At 30.0% G+C, this 24,762-nt stretch overlaps 1 protein-coding gene across 23 annotated transcripts in view; it reads right to left on the reverse strand.

Moving 5' to 3' along the window:
* Window positions 1-24,762, reverse strand: part of LOC123012509 (basement membrane-specific heparan sulfate proteoglycan core protein) — a 266,314-nt gene that overhangs the window by 68,129 nt on the left and 173,423 nt on the right. For 9 of the 23 annotated variants that reach the window (XM_044410482.1, XM_044410479.1, XM_044410478.1 and 6 more), the window contains 12 exons: window positions 16,249-16,368; window positions 15,933-16,043; window positions 15,515-15,634; window positions 12,538-12,669; window positions 12,304-12,417; window positions 11,433-11,582; window positions 9,090-9,215; window positions 8,722-8,937; window positions 8,366-8,509; window positions 5,670-5,783; window positions 4,812-5,045; window positions 1,216-1,497 (listed from right to left, as the gene is read on the reverse strand). In XM_044410482.1, the coding sequence (XP_044266417.1) occupies window positions 1,216-1,497; window positions 4,812-5,045; window positions 5,670-5,783; window positions 8,366-8,509; window positions 8,722-8,937; window positions 9,090-9,215; window positions 11,433-11,582; window positions 12,304-12,417; window positions 12,538-12,669; window positions 15,515-15,634; window positions 15,933-16,043; window positions 16,249-16,368 (1,863 nt within the window). Of the gene's footprint in view, window positions 1-1,215; window positions 1,498-4,811; window positions 5,046-5,669; window positions 5,784-8,365; window positions 8,510-8,721; window positions 8,938-9,089; window positions 9,216-11,432; window positions 11,583-11,885; window positions 12,036-12,303; window positions 12,418-12,537; window positions 12,670-15,514; window positions 15,635-15,932; window positions 16,044-16,248; window positions 16,369-24,762 lie in introns of all 23 variants that reach the window. The other 14 variants (XM_044410483.1, XM_044410493.1, XM_044410489.1 and 11 more) reach the window with 12 other exon arrangements.

The raw sequence follows: 24,762 nt of genomic DNA on the forward strand, positions 1-24,762 counted from the left end.
CTTTTATTGGCAAAATTGTACCTTTATTAAATAATTATAAAAAAAACATATACTAGATAATCAATATCATTAAATAGACACAAAAAATTTCAAATTTCAAAAAATAAATGTATTTTTTTTACAGATTGAATTTTTTTTAACATTTTTTCATGTTTCTGGTATCTTACTTTACATGCCATGTCACCTTGGTCCGGGAATTTTGACACACTCTGTATAGCAAAACGTAGCATGTGATATATACTCAACCGAAGAATTTGTTTTTATTATTGATATTTTTTGAAAAATAAATGTTAATAAATTATGTGTTTTCTTTAGAAAAAATAAAAAAACGGTAAAATACGTGTCACTTATTTTTACACATTCTACCGGGTGGGGCATCGGTTACGCGCACTTGATATATTGCGACTTCAAATTAATTAAAACTGGCGATATTTCATATACCTAACTAATTGTTGATAGGGTATAATTTGAGAATTTTTCTAATTTTTTTGGATAATAAATGAGTCCGTAACAGTTTTGTGTGTTTTATGAATACTTTCTGTTAATTTACCTATAAAGTTTTTACACTAAATGAATCTATACCTATCAGTGCATCAAAATTTGATATCACAATTTCAAATTTTGACTTGGTTAGTCAAATAATCGCTTTTTTTTATTTAAACACAAACCAGACCCGTGATTTATGACAAAATGGTATAATTTGCCAACAAAAGAATCATTTACTGGTAGCCGACCGCTTTAAAGGGTCTTTTTGTTGTAAACCTTGGAATCTTACCCCATTTGCAGTTCCCCATTGTCACCTAAATTTACGATGGCACAAGTAGCAGGTCATAAATAAAAATGATTTTCAAAGTTAAGGTGGACAATTGCGTTTAATTCAAAATCTGATTTTGTAAACAAGTGTAGGAAGTGAATCTGCGTAGGTCAGTATAAAAATTAGAATTAAATTTTTTGGGAGAAAATTACTTATTTTTTTTTGGCTTTGTTTGTGAATGAAAAATTACCAAAAAATTAGAGAATGTACCTTACTAATGCCCAGGCAAGTGTGAAAAAATTCAACAATTTTATTTAATTAGAAGTAGGGATTTTCTTTTTGGGCGTAACGGAGGCCCCACCCGGTATAACATATCTCAAATTTACGAAAATCAATGAGTTTTGATCGTTTTGGCATGGAATTACTGTTAGGACAACATCACAAATCTCTGCGATACTTACGACAGTTGGTTTCGTCGGACATGTCGTTGCAATCGACTCTGCCGTCGCAAAATTGTGAATGAAGAATGCATCTGTCTCCACTGTGACATGGTTGAGTGCCTGGCGAACAGGTGATTTGGGGAGGAGGTCTCGGTGGTGGTGGTTGTTCTGTTACAAATGGCGGTGGTTGAGTCGGGCAATTAAACTCATCAGAACCGTCACTACAGTCATTCCTTCTGTTACAACGTAAATTACCGGCTATGCAAGTCCCATTCGAACACTGGAATTGATCTGTACGGCATTCTACGAGAAAGGAACAAAAACAAAATAAAACAAAAGGAAACTAAATCAAAAAAATAAGCAGTGCAATGATTTGGTTGCGTTTTTTCCGCAATTCTGTTAATTTTTTGGACTAAAATTTTTGAATTATGAATATACAGGATGTGCCAGAATTTGCGCCCCAGAGAAATATGCCATGTAAGGTCATTGTGTGGTTTTCTCGAAAAAAATTTTTTTATTTTTGTACAAATTTTGATTCGCAAACCTTGCTAAATATTATTAAAAATTTCGTTTTTGGTTTAGTCATGTGATATTCTGGGAGCTTTTTTATTGTTTTCTTTTTCTCTTGTATTTATTATCAAAACCAGCTCAAAAAGTTTGGTCAAACTGTTTTCAAAAAATTTTCAAAAGTGACCTAAAACGTCAAAATAAATAAAAAATTCGTTTCTGGTTTATTTTTGAGCATGTCTAAATGTACGAAAAGTCAAAATTTTGACAATAAAAATAAAATTTTGGCTTTGTATTTAAGAGGTTGGGAAATACGTCGTTCCAACCCGTGGCTTGGGAGTAATTTACGTAGGATTATCAACAATCACATACATATCAAGTATGGAACCAAGCGGTTTTATTTTTAATCATTTGCCTCCAGAAAATAATAATTAATATAAATTAAAGTAATATAAAAAATATGATAGTATTTTGAGTACGAAATTTTATTTTGTTTTTGAATTATGCGATTTTTTTTTGTCAAAATTGCAATTTATGTAAAAAAAAATTTGAAAAAAATAACTATAAAGTAGATAGTTGTAATCCTTAGATCACAACTTTTACGAGAAAAATGGTTTTATAGTGGGTTGCCATTTGAAAAAAAAAATTTTTGTGGAATTCAAAAACAAAAGAAAATTTCGAAAAATTTTATCCTTGATAAAACATCACATTTTATAGCACTTTATCATTCATCAATTAGTTTTTCCAAAAAATAAATAGTTTAAGCGAAAACCGTTTGGTTCCATACTTTTTATTCACCTGGTATTTAATAGCACTCTAGTTTAAGTTTTTTTTTTGAAGGCAAATGATTAAAAGAAACGCTTATTGGTTCCATAATTTTTGTGCACCTTGTATAAAAAAGTAAAGAATTTATTTACATATAGACTGGATTTAGAAAAAAAAATTAAGTATAACGTTTTATAATTTCCAAATTATAAAACTTTTAAATTTAAACACAATCTTGGAGAAAATTGACACTGTTTTTATAGTAGGTAATTTTTTATTATATGAACTAAAACAAGTAAAAATACAGGGTGATTTTTAAAAAATGACAGATGCTGTAAAATTTTTATTTATAGCTCAATTTCAAAAATTAAAAAACTAAATTAAATAGCTTTTAATATTTTAGAATTTTAAAATTTTTCTAAATGTCATAGCATATTTTGGGTTATATTCAATTGTCTAATTTTACCCATTTTTTTGCAATATGATGGAAGATTATTATTTTTGGTACAGCGTCATTAAAAATTATTGTTTAAGAAATTATTATTATTACTAAAATTGAAAAAAATGAAATTAAATTAAAAAAATCAAAAAACAGCAAATGAAAGAAGTATTGCCAACATTTTTTTAAAATTTCACCTCGTTTATTCTGTAGAAATAACTTAAAATCACAAAATTAATTTTTTTCATTCAAGTAATAACACTGTTTGGTTTTCTCGGAAAAAAATTAATTTTTGTTTTGGTACAAATTTTGATTCGTAAAAATTTTGCAAACCTTGCTAAATATTATTGAAAATCTCGTTTTTGTTTTAGTTATCTGATCTTTTGGGCGCTTTTTCTTTGTTTTCTTCTTTTTCTTGTATTTATTCAAAAAGTTTGGTGAAGTTGCCAAAAATTTTTCGAAAGTATCCCAAATGCGAGTTTAAATTTTGCACTTTGACTTTATTTATTTCTGTTGGAAAAATAATTTTCCAAGTTTTTTTGCTACAGGCTATTAGAAGAAGAAACAAGGAAGATGTATCCTAAATTGTAACTCTGTTTAATGTTGCTTGTGGCTTTTATTGGCAAAATTTTTGTACCTTTACTAAATAATTATAAAAAAAACATATCAAAATTTTTTGATAGATAGAATTATTTAAACATTTTTCCATGTTCCTAGTATCTTATCTTAATTGAAATTTTTTTGTTGGTCGAATATTAAATTTAAGAAAGAAAGATCAAATAATAATAATAATGTTAATTAGTAAAAACCATGGTGCACAAACGGTTTTGTAAAAATGGAACTTTAAATTTGAAAAAAGATCTCTCTTTGGTACTGCTACTAATTTCTTATTTTATTTACTTACTTCAATTTTGACAAAAATGGTAAAAAAATAATACCACATACATAATTATAGTAGTTTATGTTAAACTAACAAAATATCGTGCAAAACATGACACGCAAACTTAGGCATTAAATTACGTCTAAATTAATAGATAGAAATTCACAATTATTGTGATAAGTAATAACGCTTCTGAAATTACTTTTTTTCAAATTAAACATAAATGTAAGAGTGAATACACTATTTTCTCTAAAATATGTTTTTTTTAAACTTTAATATCGACTAAATCAATGGTTTCTTTTCAAAAAACAAATTTTTTATTGTAGACTGATAATTTTAAACTTTGGTCAATTATATGAACTTTTAACTGCCCTAATACCAACAAACGTGCATAAAAGCAAAAACTATCATCCGACTGGAGTTGCTTGAAGTCCAACTTTTGTTTGAAAAAAAAAAAAAAACGGGAAACTTAAAATTAATAAAAAGCCTCAGTAGTATTATACAAAATAACAAAGAAAAAATATATGAGTACGTATAATAAAGAAAAAACATAAAGATCAAAGTTGGGGAACAATCATGCTTTCAAATTGGTAGACTAAATATGAGAATACGTAGCCTCTAAGGATCAACTGCTAAAATGGGCCAAAATCGAATAAAATGTAACACCGATCTATGATTCTAAACCAGAAACCTACAAAAACACAATTTCCTACATGAATACTCTATAACTGCGTTTAATACTGCTACAGAACCCTAGTAAATCTGACACCAAATACACCTAAAAACGTCAACAGAAATAGCAAGAAACATGAAGTTCTAACCAAAGCAATTTTGTTCATCTGAAAAGTCCTGGCAGTCGTAGAAGTTATCGCAGCGAAGGGTGCCGTTAACACAGAACCCGTCCAAACACCGGAACCAGTCAGGCTCGTGGCATGTCCCTGGCCAAAAGGCCAGAAAACAGATTCGTTTGAGGTAAAAAATAGTTTGGAAAAGAGAAAATTACAAGTAAACCAAAAACAAACTTACGACATTCTCTTTCGTCAGAGCCATCAGGACACTCCGATATTCCATCACAGACCAGGTAATTCGGGATGCAGTCTCCATTATCGCATTCAAATTCATTAACTGTACACATGCTCGGAGGAGGAGGACAATCAAATTCGTCACTGCCGTCCCTGCAGTGGCGAGCACCGTCACAAGATGCAGAATTGGGAATGCATGTGCCATCGGTGCAGCGGAATTCATCGTCTTTACAATGACCTGAAGAATAAAAGTTAAAGTTGATTCAAAGTTGTTTTTCGTATTTACGAATTAAGGGGATTCTTCCCTTTATATTTCTGTCTATCTTATTTGCTTTTTTTGCATGATCAGCTGACCGTGTAGCATTTATATTCTTACTCATTCGTGCAAGTGCTCCGCGGGATTTGTGTGTTTTGATCTGAAAAAAAGTTTCACTTGCATCGCGGTTTCTTTAAACCATAGCAGTTTTTTTGGTGGAGATGAAACCAACAATAAAACATCAAAAAAAATCAAATAGAACGATTTTAAATTAAACCAAAAACCACCTAAATTAAAAATTTATTTGATGGGGATGAAATTACCATTAAAACATCACATTCAACAACTGAAGGATAAAGATACGACGAAAGTAAATCTCATTACAAATGTCATTACAAAGATGAGCAATTTTTTTCTGTATTTCAAATTTTTTTTGCCGAATTTAAAAAATTTTCATTTTGTTTAAGACCTTTTGATCGTAATGAGTTGTATCATATATATTTTTTTCGTAAAAATATATGTCTATTGTGGGAAAAAACTGCAAGTTGTGGTCAATTAGTCATGTGGAAGAATCCCCTTAAAAATATTGTGAAAAAGTCTACTCACCGGAACTGCATCCTTCTTCATCCCTTCCATTTTTACAGTCTTTGTATCCGTCACAATAAAATTCTTTGTTAATGCAAGACGAGTCTCCACAATCAAACTGATCAGGTAGACATCCTACAGTAAAAAAAACACATTTAACATAACATAAATAAATTATCTAAKTTACTAATATGTTATTAGGTAAAGTATAATTTATAGCTACAACTAGATTTGGTAAGTACAAACAAAATTGACGTTCACTGACCGATAACCAACCATACAGGGTGTCCCAGCGAGTTGAAAAAGTCCATTAGTGACTACTAACAGGTGCATAATTAAAAAAATTATATAGGGCATTATAATATAATAATCTAGTCCATCGCCAAAAATTATTTTCAAATATAAAGCGTGTCTCAAAAATAAGTTACAGTACAAACTTGTGTTTTTTTTAAATGAAACACCATATGTTTCTTAGCGTTTTTGGATGTAGATTTTTATTACAATTTTTTTAAGCTAACTTTTATTGGTCGCTTTTGCTTAGTTTTGAAAATAGGACGTTTTTTTTGACAAAAACATGCACTTTTTAAAAATTTATTACACAAAAACTAAGACATCTAGAAATATTTTTTTTGCTACCGCAAAGAAAGAGGTACAAGCTATAAGTTTGTAACATTTTTTTAGTGTGTTGCATTTGCAAAGATAAAAAAATGAAGACGTTTGTTAAAAGTTCAATAACTTAAAAAATTTAAATGGAACACCCTATTTATTGTTTTTGCATTTGAAAGGTTATTAAATTGTCTTTCTAAAATTATTTACTTTTAGGTGTTTATAATCAATAACTAAAAAGATATTTAACGAAAAACATTAAAAAAAATACTATTGTTTCAGTAGCCAAAAAGTGCACAGTTGCACAAGAGATGGAAGAAATATGACTTAATAATCACATTTGTGTTAAACTGAATCCATTATTCTTTATTTTTATAATAAAATAATTCGAATTTCAGTATTTATAACAACTTTTACAATCTCTGGATAAATCAACGGATAAGTGATTAGCAAAAATAAAAAATAAGGTGTTCCGTTTAAATTTTCTAAGTTATTTAACTTTTAACAAACTTCTTAATTTATTAATCTTTACAAATGCAAAACAGTAAAAAATTGTTACAGCTTTAAATTCTGTACTTTCTTCTTTGCATAACTAAGGAAAAATTTGTTCTAGCTGTCTTAGTTTTTGTGTAATAAATTTTTAAAAAGTGCATGTTTTCGTCAAAAAAACGTCTTATTTCTAAAACTAAGCGAAATCGACTAATAAAAGATAAGCGTAAAAACATTTTTTTTAATTTTAATTGCCTACATCCAAAAATGTCAAGATACATATGGTAACTTATTTTTGAGACACGCTGTATAGTTGAAAATAATTTTAAAAGCGATGGACTAGATTAGTATCTATCAATGTCTTATACAATTTTTTTTTAAATTATACCATTTAAAGGTCAGAAGATTTTTTCAATTCGCTGAGACAGCCTGTATATTAGAAATTTTCTTTTTACATTAAAATTGTAAACCGTCCCCTTTTATGTTAAAAATATTTGAGATCAATGTGTTTGATTACAATGTTAGGTATCCAATCAAATTGAAAATTACGTCATCAAGATATTTTACATTTAAAATAATGTTGGTGTTTAATCTAATTGGGTACCCAATAAGATTGTTAATGTGTTAACTGAATAATCTAGGACACGAAGGAAGTTCGGTGAGATGTTCCGTGTAAAATTTTTACATAAATAATAACACAAACCCAAAAATATCTAATATAAAAAAATAATAATAATTTAACTGCGCTCGTGTTCTAATCTTCCGTTCTCGTAATTATAATGATTTTTTAATTTCTCACTTATTCAACACTATTTCAGATGATCATTTAAGGATAACACTAGCCAATAAGCATTTTATGACTGAGAATAAAACAGTTATTTTTTGTTCAATTCTATGTGTTAAACTCAAAAATGATAAAGAAAATTCCATAGCACGCCAAATTTTAAAATTAGGCATTTTAAGATATTATACGTAAGTATGTTCGACAAAATCGCCGAAAAACGAAACACTTAAAATTCATTTTCTCCATTCTCATTAAATTTTTTCCCCCAAATTTGGGTGCCGTTAGTGACGAGCAAGGGGAAAGGTTCCACCAGGATATATTGACGATGGAAAAGAGGTAGCAAGGGAGATGGGATCTGGTTCCTGATAAGGTAAGTTAAAACACCCTACAAAAGGAAGTCAGCTTTTGCAAAAAACTCATCTACAACAGATTATGTTAGAATCTTAACATCTTTCAACATTGTTCTTGTTTAATGAATAAATTAATTTTCGTCGTCTATTTAATTAATTTCTATTTGAAATGAACAATTTTTACGGTAAAATTTGAGAAAACTATTTTCCTCTAACTTAAAATCTGTACGCGATGGAGAATTTTTCTTATCAAATTCGTAATTAGGGATGTTCATGTACCCTAATACACGTGTCAATAGATCAATCACAAAAAAAAAAAATTGTTGGGTAGTGTAATTTAAATCAGAACCTCTCCATTGGACTTCCAGTGTTTATTGTGAAGTAAGTTAAAGGTTAGGATAAAAACACTAAATATAAGTTTTAGTATAATTAAAAGTAAGGTAAGATATGTCTCTAAAATCTACAAAAAGTCCTTTTTCGAGACATACTCTTATCATCAGGGCCTGGCAAAGATCCAGTACAATTCTGCTCGTCGGAACCATCAGGACAATCAGGATGTCTATCGCAAACACGTCGAATATCTAAGCATACTCCGTTACCACACCGAAATTGGTCTGGTGGACATGTGTGAACTAAACGCAAACCAAAAAATAGTAAAACAGGGCTGAATCTAAGACACATTTTTGCCTTCTACATTCTACGTAAAAGGTTAATAGAATCACACGAAAAAATTAAAACAGTCTAAGAACCAGAAGAAGAACAAGAAAAGGTTCACAAAACATTGAGAAAGAAGGGTAATGGTAGCGAACAGCTTGGATGAAGAGCTAAAATCAAGCCGACATACCGCAGTTTTGCTCATCGGACCCGTCAGAGCAATGTATTGTACCGTCACAACGTAAATGTTCAGCGATACAGCCCCCACCTTGACAAGGGAACTGATCAGGAGAACAAAAACTGCATCCGGTTTCGTCAGAACCATCGGGACAGTCGAAAGAACGATCGCACTTTTGCCCTTTCACGCAGGAACCATCGTTGCATAGAATTTCGTCTTCGGGACAAGCTAAACGAATATTACGGTTAAAATGTTACTAAAGGGTCAAATGTGTGTGTTAGTAGACTTGTTGGGTTGTGTGGTAATAGAGTAAAAGTCTTTAGAGTCAAATTCCCTATTTAAGACAAAAATCTTAGGTTTTGTAACAAAAAAATACCCACCACCAATGGAATAACAATTTATTTCGTCAGATTTATCTCGACAGTCTGGTATATCGTCGCAGCGGTAGCTAATATCGATACAACGGCCGTCGTTGCAACGAAACTCGCTTGAAGCACATGATGGCTCTGCCACATCGAAAGCAAAGAAGCATGGACAAAAATGTGTTAAAAATTAAAAACAATTACAGAAATAAGATTAGTGTGCACTGCACGATGCAAGAAGCGGTGGATTTGGTAGCACAATCGTCTATATCAAAAGGAATTCTGCAATTTTCAAAAAATTACCACCTAGAATTTATCATGTTGTTTGTAACTAGAATTTTCAAAAGTAATTTTGAATGCCTAGGTTGTTGTTGACTATCAATTGAATTATCTATACAAGCTGACAGGTGTCTTAACCTCAGTGTTGCCAGATCAAAAAAAGTTGAAAATTTGGCAGTTTTCAGCTTAAAAATCTGCTTAAACTCTTGAAAAAAAGGAAAAATGGCATGCTTTTCGGCCTAATTCTGTGATTTTTGGGCTGTTTTTGAACAAAATTTTGCGAAATAATTGCGTTTCTAGGTGAAACATGTGTTCAATGCTCGGGAAGTGCAGTAATTTTATTTTTTTTTAGCGAAATCTAGCGAAAAACCTGAGATTTTAGTACAAAAACGTGCTTAAAGCATTTTCGGCCAACTTTTGTGTCGGGCGAAACAAGCTAAAAATTGATATCAATTTCGATTAAATTTTGTAATTTTTTAGCCAGTTTCAATGCAATATATCGAACTTTTTGTGTTTTTATCTCTCAAAAACATCCCTAAATACTCAAAAAAGGCAAAAAAACGCCGTTTTTGAGCTATTTTGTCAAATTTGTGCGTTGTTTTTGCGCAAACTCTCTAAGTTTTCAACTTAAAAATCTGCTTCAACTTTCAACAAGGAAAAAAACATCATTTTTGGCCTAATTCTGTGTTTTTTTTGCTTGTTTTTAAACAATTTTACAAAATAATTGCGTTTCAACTGTTTTTGTGATTTTTAAGAGTGTTTGGACAAAATAAATAAACCTCTAGTTCAGAAACGAAGTAAGTCTAGCGAAACAAGCTAAAAATAATATTAATTTCGATTTAATTTTGTAATTTTTTAGGCTGTTTCAATGCAATATATCGAACGTTTTGTGTTTTTATCTCTCTAAATACTCGAAAAAAGCCAAAAAAAACACGATGTTTTTGGGCTATTTTGTGCGTTGTTTTTAATAAAATTTTGAAAAATAATTGTGTTTCTAGCTGAAAAAGCATTCGAAAAAGACAAAAATAAGTTGCCATTTTCGACTCTGTAATATCTAGTAAAAAACAAATAGAACTATTTTTAAGCAATTTGGTGGTTTTCAATATTTTTTTTCGAGAAAATTTAACGAAATAATCATGTTACAGTATAAGAGTTAGGTAAAAATATAATATAATTTTTTATAACAATTCAGTGATTTTTGACACGCAAACTCTCACGAAAAAACAGTTTTCAACTTAAAAAACTGCTTGAACGTTCCAAAAGGAAAAAAATATATCATTTTCGGCCTAATTCTGTGTTTTTTTGGCTTGTTTTTAAACAATTTTACGAAGTAATTGCGATTCTAGCTGAAAAACGTTCTGAAATTCTCTGAAAAACTTGTGTTGATTTTGCTCAAAAAACAGTTAAATCAAATGAAACAAACAAAATAAACTTAACATCAATTGTTTTTGTGATTTTTAAGAGTGTTTGGACAAGATTTTGCAAAATAAATGAGCCTCTGGTTCAAAAACGAAGCAAAACAAGCAAAATAATATCAATTTCGATTTAATTTTGTAAGTTTTTGCCTGCTTCAAAGAAACATTTGAATTTTCTTTGTTTTCATCTCAAAAACGTGCTTAAACAGTTGAAAAGGGCAAAAATAACGCCGTTTTTGGTCGCATTTGCTGTATTTTTGGATTGTTTTTAACGAAATTTTGCGAAATAATTGTGTTTCTAGCTGAAAAAGTATAAAAATAAATTGTCATTTTCGATCCTGTTTAATACAATCTTGTAAATTTTTCTAGTTCGAATAATGTTTCTGATTGAAAACGTGGAAAATGTTCGAAAAACAGTTTTTTTCAATTCCAAAAAATCACCAGATATTAGAATTTTTACAAAAGTTTTCACCAAATCACCAGACTAACATTTCACAACACTGCTCAACCTAAATTTTGACACTGGTTTCGATATCTTTTGTTTGTTACCAAAAACCAATCTAGGCAACCTATTCACAAATATCCCTAAATCCTAGTCAGTAGTTTCTTGTTGATACGACAATAGATATAGACGTTTGTGGTGCTATGTAGTTTTTGTTACACATACCAGGTGTTACAGGTGTTATGGTTGTTGGGCAACCGTCCTCGTCATTGCCACTAGGGCAGTCTTTTATACCGTTACATCTTTTGTAGTCCATGATACAAAAACCGGCAGCACACTCAAATGCACCTTCGGGACATATACTCTGCGGAAAACCTAAACGAACGACTTGAAAATAAATTTCTTGCAAATTTCAGAACAGACATCGTGCTATTAGTTAAAATTTTCCACGTTACCGTCCCAAAATAACGACACAATACCCTACAGCCATAAACCGGTACAACAAAATTAGTAAAACTGACATCACAAAGTTAAAACACATTTGAGGTGTTAAATGTAAAATTTTTCGTAGTAGTATTGTAATAGAAAAAATCCGAGAAACAAATAGAGAATTTTTGACACAAGTTCCCAATTGTATCAGTCACACAGATGAATTTACCTGTGTGAATGATTTTTTACCTTTTATTACAATTTTTGAGGGGGTCGAACAAAATCTTTCATCGCTATTATCTTCACAATCTTGAATTCCATCACAATATCTACTATATTTAATGCACTTAAGTTTGTCGTGGCATGTCCAAGTGTTTGGTAAACAGTGCATTGTTTTTCCTGCATGCCCCATCCAATTACCAAAAACATGCATAATTATGTGATTAGAATGTGTTTAATGTTGTGTGGTGTGCTTATAATCTAAAACACTTACAACTAGGCAAATTGATAAAAAATAATAAGAGGACAAAACTCCTAGAGCAACTATGAAAGACAAAAGCCAGATGCGAAAAAGGAAAAGGAGTTTAACTAAAAACGCCACAACTACAAGAACAGAGAAGAAACGAGATTGACGAAAGTGAAAACAGGGAGAGAACTGTGTCCTTACCATTGCAATTTATTTCATCACTACCATCCGGACAATTGCTATAATTGTCACAACGATTCTGCGCATCAATACAATGGCCACTTTTGCATTTGAATTGGTCAGAACGGCATAAAGCTGTGGCATGAGAAAGCATTAGCATGATAAAGCCCACGAGGTGATTTTGGCTTGAAGATCATGTGCGGTTTCAAAATCAGATAATTACCCACACATGACCCTAAAATTTGAAAAACTAACCGCAAGATTCCTCATCGTCGCCCTGAAGACAATCGGGTTTCCCGTCGCAGCGTTTCGACAAACTAACGCAATTACCCTCTCTACATTTAAATTGATCGGAAGTGCAATAGTTGTAATCAGGAGTTCCTGGTCCTAAATTTGAATCAATTAGAGTTGCCACAAAAAAAAAACGTTGCGTCTTGGCCGGACTTTGTGATGAACTCAAACTAAGCGAAAAAGACAACTACGTAATGGGTAGTCCAAAGCCAAGGCCCTAATATGAGTCTCATGCAACGTTCAAGCTTTAAACTTCGAATGAAATACAGACTCATTAGTAGTTAAAGATCCAAGTCTCTTTCATTTGCATTTTCAGTCGCTTTTGAGACAGCATCTCACGCTCTTGTAATCAAAAATTGTTCTAAAATTAAAAGTTTTATTTGGTCTAGATAACATTTCTGAACCTGAGAGCGACAACAGCCAAAGTCCATTTTTTTTCAAAAAATAAATAAGAGTTAAAAGTGAATATGTAATACATTTCAAAAAATGATTAAAATCTTGCAATGGGCATTAATTAACAAAATAACAGATGTTGAAATGTTTAAGTCCAGGGTAATGTTAGAGCGACAAAGTATTAAGTCCAAAGAGAGGTGAATTGCATCTAAGTAAAAAAGAATATATTGTGGAAGCAAAAAACATAAAATCACCATGTAGTAATTTGAATCGGAATAAAATAATGCAAATCGTTAATAATATACTACTCCAAAAAATTAAAGGAACAAAAAATTTTCCCAATTTTTTTGGTGATTTTTTAAAAATGGTCGTATCTAGATTTAAAAAAAACATTTTTAAGTTTCTAGTTTTGAGATCTTTTGGCAAATATTTTTTCTGTGCTACGGTTATTACGCAATTCTAAGTAATAGCACAAGGAAAAAAAAATAATTTCTATGGTTTTGGATTGTTTGGATGTTTGTTTACCTTTAATATGCTTACTTCATCTTTTCTTTATTTTTTGGAAAATAATTTGTTTTATCTTTAACATTGGTTTAAAGAAAAGAAAAAAAGTAACTTTTTGCGTTGCTTTAGTAAATCTACCGCGTATTCAGTAAATCTTAACAAAATTTAGAATTTTTTTCTTGCGTTATTATTTAGGATTGCGTGATAATCGTAGCACAGAAAAAATATTTGCCAAAAGATCTCAAAACTAAAAACTTAGAGCTTCAAAATGGTTTTAAAAAAATCTAGATACGACCATTTTTCGATGAGTTACAGCCTTTCAAAAATCAACAAAAAAAAAAAAAATTTTGAACTAGTGTAGAGCAGTACCAACAAATTTTTACGGATTTTTGGAAAAAAAGTTTTTCTTATACATTGTTGATTAGTACTGAATTTTTACGTGAAGCTCTCAAAAAAATGTTTCACAACCGGAATAATCATAGCTGATCAAAGAGGAAAAAAAATTCCCTAAACAAAACCCCAGATAATGTACAAATACATACAGAAGACAAATTAGAAGACTTTTTGGACTTTGGTAGCTTTATTTCTTGTGTTTCAAAAAAAAAATGTGGATATAAAAGCTAATTTATTTATAAATTATATGAATTTTTTCGGATTTTCGGAAAATTTTAAATTTCAATTTAAGGAGAAAACCAAGAAAACCTTTAAATTTGCCATAATTACCTACTCCTTGAACTTAGAAATGAACAAAAACCCGACAGTAAAGCAAAATACGATAGAGAAATATCACAGAAATTTTCTTTATTTAAAATGCTAAAGATTTTCTGGAAGACAATTAACTTTCCCAGTTAATAAATATATTGTTAAAAAAATCTCATTATGGAACAATAATTTCCACTTTGGACTTAAGTTATTTTAGCTTTTTTGCATATTTAAAAAAAAAATAAATATTAGGGCACTAAAGTATTAAGACCTTGTAGTGCCTTTTATTAATTATAAATAAAACAAAATCAAATATCTCTTTGTTAATCTACTAGATCCACTTACAAAAAAATGTACCAGAACATCATAACCATTCTGAAATGTTATGTAAAATTGTGACATTAGATTCTAATTAGAAATTTTTGTTTTCAATTATTTCTGAATATTAAGCATTTTGGACTTTGGGCTCGCTCTGAGGTACAGATCTATTAAATTTACAGCTTCAAAAAACGTCGTCAAAGACAAAACCATTGTTTATATACTACTCCAAAAAATTAAAGGAACTAAAATATTTCGTACATTTTTTGGTGATATTTGAAAGGAGGTATCTCATCGAAAAAAAAAATATTTTGAAGCTTTAAGTTTCTAGTTTTGAGATCTTTTGGCAAATTTTTTAACAGCGCGAGAAAAAAATTCTAAATTTTGGTTTTGGATTAGAGGATTGATTTTTTTTAGTTAAGTCAATACATGGGCCGGAAAGCATGTCTATTTACCTTTAATATGCTTTTTTCATATTCTCTTTACGTTTTCGAAAATTTTGTTTTTCACCCTCAACATTGATTTAAAGAAAAAAGTAACTTTTCGCGTTGTATTAGTAGATCTACCTCGTATCCACTAATAGAGACTAATGTTTTTAGGCGTTTTTACAGCTTAATGTACCCCCTGTAAATTTTTAAAACGATCCATTGAACCATTTTCTCGAACCATTTGTTCAAAGTTTTGCAAACAATTGCAGATATTGTTCCTGAATATTGTCTAATCTTCATCAGAATGAGACTTTCTTTACAATTTTAAGCTTCAAAATGGTTTTTTCAAATCTTGATACGACCATTTTTTGAAATATCAATAAAAAATTTACGAAATATTTTTGTTCCTTGAATTTTCTGGTAGAGTATTTTGATCGCAACGGTAATATTAGTGCAAAAAAGAAAGTGGGATCCTTGACTAAACAGTATTTCATACGAAACCAAAACCATCACCTCTACTACCGCCACCCTTCTTTAATAATAATTTGAGCTTTATCAGTTGCTACTACTTTAAAGAAATAAAAGAAATTGCGTACTAGGGCTACTAGGACATCCAATTTCATCAGATTTGTCCTGACAGTTATGAATTCCATTACATCGTAGATGGGGAAGGATACAAACACCATTGTCACATCGGAAATCCGTCGGTTTGCACGCTGGAAATAAACACATTATACGACTGTTCAGGAATATTAGTCAGATTGAAGTGTTATTTACAACACCAAAATGGGAAAAATCCTAGAACTGGGAGATATTAAGATAAACATGAGATAAAGTTAAGTAGCTTGATGGTATTTCTTCCTTTAAATGATTAATCAAGATGGGGGTAAAAGTCCACAAACACATGGGGGCTGGATTATAGGTCAGAAACAATAGAGAGCGAAACCAATGGTTGGAATTGTTATTCGAAATTAAGACAAGAAAAACGAGTTTTTCGAGTAAATAAACACTTACGACAATTTCGTTCGTCGGACAAATCGTTGCAATCGTATTTTGAATCACACTTTGCTGATATTGGGACACAATCTCCATTTTGACACGTGAATTCGTCATCACCGCATCGGTCTGTGTTGTGTGAACATGCAAAATGTTAACTGTCACAAGTTTGTTCTGTTGTGTAAAAGTGAGCAAATCCTACATAACAAGATGCACTAATCGAACAAAACACAAATTTCATTACTGTAAATCATGCTATAAATTTCAAAAGCACACTTATTTTAAGCTTTTAAAGCCCAAGGCATGCACAGTGCTACCAACGTAAAAGTCATACCGGTGCAGTCGATTTCGTCTTCATCATTGGGACAGTTTCTGTAGCCATCGCAGCGTTGTTGCAATGGGATGCATTGGTTGGAACGACGACAGAGGAACTCATCGTGTCTGCATTGGGCCTCTGCAATAAACAAGTTGCTATTATTAAAGTTCGAATGTTTTGTGCCGCCACTAATTCAAGTTGTACCTAGCACCGACTTATACTCCGGAAGGTCGCTTCTATTTATTATTCTTGATGAATTGAATTCACAATACGTGCTTTCTTGGCGGAATGTTTGGCGTGAAAAGCAGCGATTTGCTACAGTAATTGGAATTTATTATAGTTAATAACTTTAGGTGCTTTATTAATTCGATTTGATTTCTCACAATTCCGATGCACAATCAGGTCTAAATTTAAAAAGATCCTTTCTATAGGCCTAGTCTTGAAATTCTAAACCAAACGGAAATCGATTTTCAACCAAATTTGTTGTATTTTTTATTTTAAGGAAACGGAATTTAAAAAAAATTGCTTTTTAACACCCAAACTTTTATACTCAAACTAAAAAAAGAGAAATCGCTCAAAACACCGCTAAAAATCACCATTTCCAACTTTTAGAAACTAAATTTTACTCTTTCAGTCCACATTAAGTTTTGCGAAAAACATTCTTTTATTAACACTCTACAGGGTGTTTTGTAATTAATTGAGACACCAGGAACATTAAAAAAATGTTTTAAAAATTCTGTCTGCCAAAAATTTCGACCATGTAAAATCTTAACTTCGAAATTTTTATAGATAGAATTTTTTAAGCACAACGCAAATAAAAAAATATAGACAGATGACAATGCAAAAATTTTATTGAAAACTATATTTAGAAAAATTTCAAGCATTTAGCAATTTGTGCCCCGTCTCATATTTTTGAAAATACTGCGAATACGGTTAAAGATACAAGAAAAATATAAAGAAGAAAGTTGTAGAGAATAGAATTTCCAAGAAAAAAGTCTCCGAGATGATACCTCTATCTTCAATGGTTTAGGTCCTAAAAACGTTCAAAGACGCTCAAGTGTCACCGGTGGTCAAGAGACAGAAAATTAATTTAAACCTAAACGGTTGAAGATAGAGATATAGTCTTTGGGACTTTTTTGTAAGAAATTTAATTCTCTACAACTTTGTTTCTTACACTTTTTGTGTATCTTCAACCGTATTCGCAGCGTTCTCAAAAATATCGAAACAATATTAAAAATAAATTATAAACAATTATCAATTCGCGTTCCGCCTTTTATTTTTGAGAACGCTGCGAATATGGTTAAAGATACAAAAAAATTGTAACAAACAAAATTGTAGAGAATAAAATTTGCTACAAAAAAGTCCGCGACACCATATTTCTATTTTCAACGGTTTAGGCTTAAATTGCTTTAAAGTGTTCCTCTGGCACTGAATCAACAGTAAAAGTGAAACGAATCCGTCGCTTGAGCGGCTTTGAACATCTTTGAGGCCTAAACCATTAAAGACAGAGGTATGGTTTCGGACCTTTTACTAGAAAATTTTATTCTCTACAACTTTCTTTCTTACATTTTTCTTGTATCTTTAACCGCATTCGCAGCATTTTGAAAAACATGAAACGGAGCACAGATTTTAGATTTTAAATATTTTTTTTCTCATATTTCTCGTGAAAAATTTAGTCGTTCGGTTGTCACAGCTTATTAAGAATGTGAAGCTCAACATTTTTGCATTTTTTTCCAAGCAATTAGTGCATTGGTTGAATTTAAATTAATTTAAAACAATTTGAAACTGAGACGGTAAAACGCTCTAGCCCTCTCATTTTTACTCCGCCGTACTACTTTTTTGGGTCTAAAAAATCGAGCATTTTAGTATGCAGTTCTCCGTAATCTGGGACTATTTTTATGGTAGATTGGTCTTTACCAATAGGTCACTATTGGATGAGTGAATTATGGCCATGTGTGTGATTAATGGTCTTTCAAAACCACAATGGAATTTCTGAAGATAGCGTTTTGAAAATAGTATTTTAGTTTTAAAGGAAGGTTTTGGTAACAATCAAACATGCAAATAAAATAAATCTATTTTAAATGTAATGAAATGTAATCACTAATCATTATTTGTCTAAATGAGAAAACACACTAGTTAAAAATTCAACATTCCAAACAATAAATATGTATTCACATACATTGCTGGTTTTGTAATAATGAATTTTAAAATTTATGTGATTTTTGCTTGTCTTAGTTAATTATTTGCATTTAAACGATTCTTATTTATGGTAAGTTTAAATTTTGTGTAAACACAATTATCTTTTTTATTACATAATTTCGTGTGGGTGCAACTCAATTTCTTTTTTGAAATTTTTTGAAGTAGTCGAAATATTTTTTTAAGATTTAACATACGATATTTATATTAAGGACAAATTGTATAATTATTGTTATATTAGAACGAGCTAATAAAAATTAAATGACCAAATATATAAAAAACGAGTCCACGGAACTAGTTCGAAATAATCTTCTGAAATTACCTATAATCTTTTACATAGATAGATTTGTTTTGTAGAAAAATGGGCAAACATCATTTTTTACAAGCCCTGGAGTGTTTTCGTATATGGCAGTGACCCATTGGTTTTTAATGAACTTAATAAATAAAATATAAAGTCGATATTTTAAAATTTATCAGATTTGCTTTTGGCCATAATTCACATCATCTGATTAGGTGTAGCAACGTACGTATGGATATTATTTGAAACTATTTTTCTCAAAACTAAAATGGCTAAAATATTATAATTTTTTTTACCTTTTAAACAATTTCTGAACGGGCGTAGTAAAAACAAACAAAAAACTTCCTGTATATTTTTTTCAAAGTAAAATTTTCTCAGCGGTATTGCAATAATCCAAATATACAGAGTATCCCAGCGAGTTGAAAAAGTTCATTAGTGACCTTTAAATTATTTGTCATTTTATTTCGACAAGGCTCCGTAAAAAAACGTTCAAAAAGTGTCTTTTCTTGAAGAAATAAGTTCTTATTATCTGCGAAGTTCAATCCAAATAAATTACAAAAAACTAAAAATGCATGGAATATCTTGACCAACAAACTTTATGACGTCCCAGGTGGTGCTAAAAAGAATGTTATGGAATGGAAAGAAGTGAGAAATTCACAAATTTTAAAAAATTGTATTCTCTACAACTTTCTTTCTTACATTTTTCTTGTACCTTTAACCGTATTCGCAACATTTTGAAAAACGTGAAACGAAGCACAGATTTTAAATTTTGAATTTTTTTTTCTCATATTTCTCGTGAAAAATTTAGTCGTCTGTTTTTCACACCTTAACCTCAACATTTTTCATTTTTTTCCAAGCATTTAGTAAACTGGTTGAATTTAAAACGATTTGAAACTGAGGCGGTGACTCAAACATAAAAAAAATCAGCATATCTACAAGCATAAGGTATTGATAAATAAAACTTTTTTTAGGCGAAAGAATATAAGTAATGCAATTTCCTTCCAGCGACATTGTCACTAACATTAAAAATCAAATATCTTGTCTGTGGGTAAATTTTGTGATATTCTAAACCAAATCGAAATCAATTTTCAGAGGGTTCTTGCAGGATTGGGGACTGCTATTGTCGAATATTCCGCCTCTTCACATGGGGCGGTGTAGGATATCACAAAGCCCTACTCCAGCAGAATTTGCCGTGATATTGCATCTAGTAACGCGATATAGCTGTTTGCCTTTTGTAGTCATCTTACTATAGGTACTTCTGGATAACATGAAGTCAGTTTGAGATTTTCGAATGATGTGCGGTAAAATTCAAGAGCATTTAGTCAAGATGAACAATTTAAATAATGTCTTTGTAAATACGGGAGCATCCATAAAATTTCCAGAATTAATAACTGGAAAACGATCGCTTCCTAACAACGAACATATGTTCCCATAAAATTTAATTTTAGTTGACAGGAACGCATTTAACCTCATTCCGAATTCTGCATGACTAATAATTATTTTCAAACTATTATTAACGATTATGTCACAAAGTGTCCATAAACACGAATTGATTATGTAAATGAAGAAGATGAAAATTAATATTTCTAAATTCTAACCGCAACTAATTGATTAAAATTATTATTCCCCATTTTACTTCTCGTAAACATTGTCATCTGAATTATAAAGTGGCTATTTTGTCTTTCTGTTTTGAACACAAACAAAGCACAATTTCAAGTTTCAAATATTTATAGGAGTTTGCAACGATTTTCCAGCTTTATTCAATTTTCCCAAATTTTACACAATTACATAACTATAAATGCCTCATGCTTAAATAAAATGTAATTGATTCAATAGAACATGACGTTCTAAGCTCATCAACATTTGACAAATTAATATATTTCAAGTATTAGTTAAGCTTCAGTGTGTTTCGATGACAATTTAAACATATAGGTAATTAAACAAACCATTGTTCTTTATGACCAGAAACCAGAAACCACAAACAAAAATAAAATTTCAATAGTGATTGAAACAACATACTCGTATTACAAGTCTGTTGTTTGAAAGCTACTTTCCCCTAAATATTTTATTATGGACAGTTATAGTTAGTTTTCATTTTTGATTTTTTTTTTAAATATGACATTGCCATTGTGAGTATTACAATATTTTGAAATTTAATATTATTACGTGCAGGAAATCAATGGTAGCAGTGATTTATTTATAATTTCATTTATTAATTGTTTTTCAAATAACAAAATCATTTTTGAATGATTTCGTTCATATAACAACAAAGTAAAATTACGATGGCCTTTATTATGCTAGATTATTGTTAATACATTAATGAATGATTGAAAACTAAAATAACTCTTCTTTTCTATGAAATTTTAAAGAGAATCAATAATTTTGTATAATATGCCATGTACAGGGTGATTCAAAAGTGTCGCACCAACTCTCGGATGGTGACAAAAGACTTTCAGATAAACATAAAAATGAACTGAGATTTTTTTCAAACCTCTTTTTGAGAAAAAATCTCATTATTTCCGTATTATCTCTTTGCATATTAGCTAAGTTCCTATGTTGTCGACTTTAATTTATTGTTGAACTTGGTGTGAACGGCCAAAAACTTAACGTTTAAAGAGTATAAAAAGGCTTAAACAATTTCTACTTTCCTTATCCTATAATAGGCTGAAGTTTGAACTACCTAGATTTTTACATTTCTGGACAAATTGTAGCTTGAAGACACCAAAAAAGGTGGTTTGATTTGTAGGAAGGTACGAAACATTTGGTAAAAATCGGTCTCACCGCAAAGACCAAAAATCGGTCGCAAGATTATACAGTTGAAGATAAAACGCATGGGGATAAAAATTAGAATCATACCTTATTAAACAGTAAAATTGATAAAGTAAAAATAATAATGGGTACCAAACTAAAAAAAAACTCAAACCGCGACAACTATCATCTATTTCGCGTGTAATCCGGCACTTTTGAATCACCCTGTACCTTAGGTATAGTTTTAATTTTTTTCTTTTTTTTTGTTAAAAGTTTTCGAAAAGTTGTGAAACACCCTGTATTAACATCATTACTAGATTCCTTAAGTTAGCTTAGCGACGTATATTGTGATTGTTCATTAAAAGAAAAATGCAACTCTCATTACGAACAATAATTACTAGACGTTGAAATCGGATTTAGATTTCGTTAAACCTGATTAACTTCACCTCAGGAATGATTTTCCTCCGTCTCTAGATTTAAGTGAACTAAAAAAATTTCATTTGAAAGCACTCATCCATTAATGTGATTGTTGACTTCAAAAGCTGAATATTTGTTTTTGTTCAATTATCATCAAAGACGAAATACTCTTAAAGAGTAAAAATAAATAATATACATTGAAGTTTGAAGAACTTTTGGCCTTGAAAGGAACGAAAAATTGTAAAATAAATCCCATACGCTGAGAAAAAACGATAATTTATCTAAATAAAGTTTCAGTCTATTATTAGAACTCGGAAAAAGTTATGTAATTAATGTTTAAGTGCACTGGACATATGTTTAATACAGTAGAACCCCTCTATAAAGAGAAATCAAGGGGCCAACGTATTTGCTCGTTATAACCGATTATCGCTATAAACAAATAAATACGAATATTAAAGAAGTTTAAAACAATATTTAAGAAAATAATCTGTAATTTTTATTTGTTTTTATACGCTCGAATTATTTTTCTTAGTTAGTTAGAAATATAGTAATAAAAGCAATAAAAAAGTATAAAATCCAGATAAATACGTATATGATGATACATAGAAAATGAAAAATAAATCTTTTATTTTTATTTTTGAGTAAAATCTTCTAGTTAAATTAATCATGTTTTTTGCGGTTAAATTTATTTATTTAAAAACCGTTATCGGTTAACAAAAAAATTGTATGAATAATGCGAAAATTGTTTTTATTACTGTGGTACTCTGGAATTTCTTTTAAAAATTAATTGGTGTAGTTTATTATGAAAATAGTGAAATCCCATGTGATATTATTTATTTAAACACCAATCTACAAATAAATCAATTCACCACCTCGAAACCAAAACAAATCCATTTAGGAGCATTTCAGTTACGAAGCCCCCTTACATCTCTGCATAATTTTTCCGTTTGAAATCTTCGAGTTTCCGACAGCTTGTCTTTCAAATTGAAAGGATCGAGTAGCATTTTAGTCGGGAGTTGAACGTTTTAAGGATCCCCGACCTAAGTTCGGGTCGAGGAAATTGCCGTAATTTACATTTCCACTTTACGTGTGCCATTCCATATCATAATAAACCGCCACCTGTTGCATGTTTCCCAAAAGTGGGATGGAAAAATGTAATCTGATACGTTTAAACGATATATGAAGAAAAACATGACAGTATTTATTCAAAGTCAATGCAGGAATCTCATTAAAGTGACAAATTAGATCAGATATTCGCTAAGTAGCAAACACGCTGATTAATTATCGTGGAAGCAACAAGTCAAATTTACTAGTGGGTTGGTCAATTAACACCTGAGCTTTTAAGCAGTTGAGTTAAAGATAACTTTACATCATAAGCTAATTTCCACATAGTTGAGGAGATCATTTTTAAAAATAAAGATATTTAGCTCATCAGCATCTCCATTCATGAAATAATACTGTTACTTCATATGACGCAACAAGGATGTTAAAGTACAGGCTGGTCCAAAAGTCTGGAACGGTTTTATTCTGGCGAAACTATTAATTTTTTTGGCAAAAATTTTAGAGGTGTGCAATGGATATAAAAATGCTATTCAAAAAAAAATTGATTATTAATTACTTGATTATATTTACGAGATAAACAAAGTAACATTTTTTTTAACGAAAAATTTTTTTTTAGACAACGAGCTTGTTACAAGAATTGTTGCTGTGCAAAAATTTTGTTTGTAAACCTCACACTTTTTTGTTAAAAAAATTTTTGACTTACAAGAATTAAAGATTGTTTTTTGAGTAAACTACCAGTTTTTTAAATTAATAAATGTTTAAAGTTGTAAAGGAGCGCTGCCAAAATATTTTTTATTTATACGGCCGATGGAAAAAGTTTTGACAATAGATAAAGTTTATAATTTTTTTAACATAAATTGTAACATTTTCAATAAACATTTTTGTACATTTATAAAATGCATAACCATATCTTTGTAAAACAATAAATAAAAAATCGTTTTTATTTAAGAAAAAAATATTAGTATGGTAATTTCAAAAGTTTAAACAATTAATTAAAATAAAAAATATTTTGGCATCGCTCTTTTACAACCTTAAAACATTTATTACTCTATTTCCAAAACAAACTGGTAGCTTACTCAAAAAAAATTCTTTAATTTTTGTAAATCAAACATTTTGTGTGAGGTTTAAAAAAAAATTATGCACAGCAACAATTCTTGTAACAAACACGTTGTCTAAAAAAAATTGTGGTAGGTTTCCATTAAAAAAAAGTTACTATGTTTATCTCGTAAGTATAAACATTTAATTAATATTAATTTTTTTTTGAATAGCATTTTTGTAGCCATTGCACACCTATAAATTTATTTGCCAAAAAATTGATTTTTGTTGTGCAAAAATTAATTCATTTTATACTGCTGAATTATAAAAAATAAAAAAATATATTTTTTTTTTGTAATTAACAAGTTTTGGTGGGCAGGAATTTTAATTTTCCTGCGAGGTCTCATCAGTGGGAGCCAAGTTACCTGGATAATGGGTGAAGTTGGGATTATTTTTTTAAGATCTAAAAGTCAAAACAATATTTAGCTTTCTAAGAAATTCTTGGGTCAACTTCCACGAATTCAAGGTATAAAAATATTAGCGAACTGATCTTTTACATTTATTACAATTAAAAAAGTTTTGAATTTTCAATGAATATTTTTGTACATTTATAAAATGCATAAACATATCTTTGTAAAACAATAAATAAAAAACCGTTTTTATTTAAGAAAAAAATCAGTATGGTAATCTCAAAAGTTTAAACAATTAATTAAAAAAAATATTTTGGCATCGCTTCTTTTAAACATTTATTAATTTATTTCCAAAAAAAAACTGGA

This window comes from Tribolium madens, unplaced genomic scaffold (assembly GCF_015345945.1).
Source record: "Tribolium madens isolate multiple individuals breed KSU strain unplaced genomic scaffold, Tmad_KSU_1.1 Scaffold_96;HRSCAF=242;Tcas5.2_LG5, whole genome shotgun sequence".
Taxonomy (NCBI): domain Eukaryota; kingdom Metazoa; phylum Arthropoda; class Insecta; order Coleoptera; family Tenebrionidae; genus Tribolium; species Tribolium madens.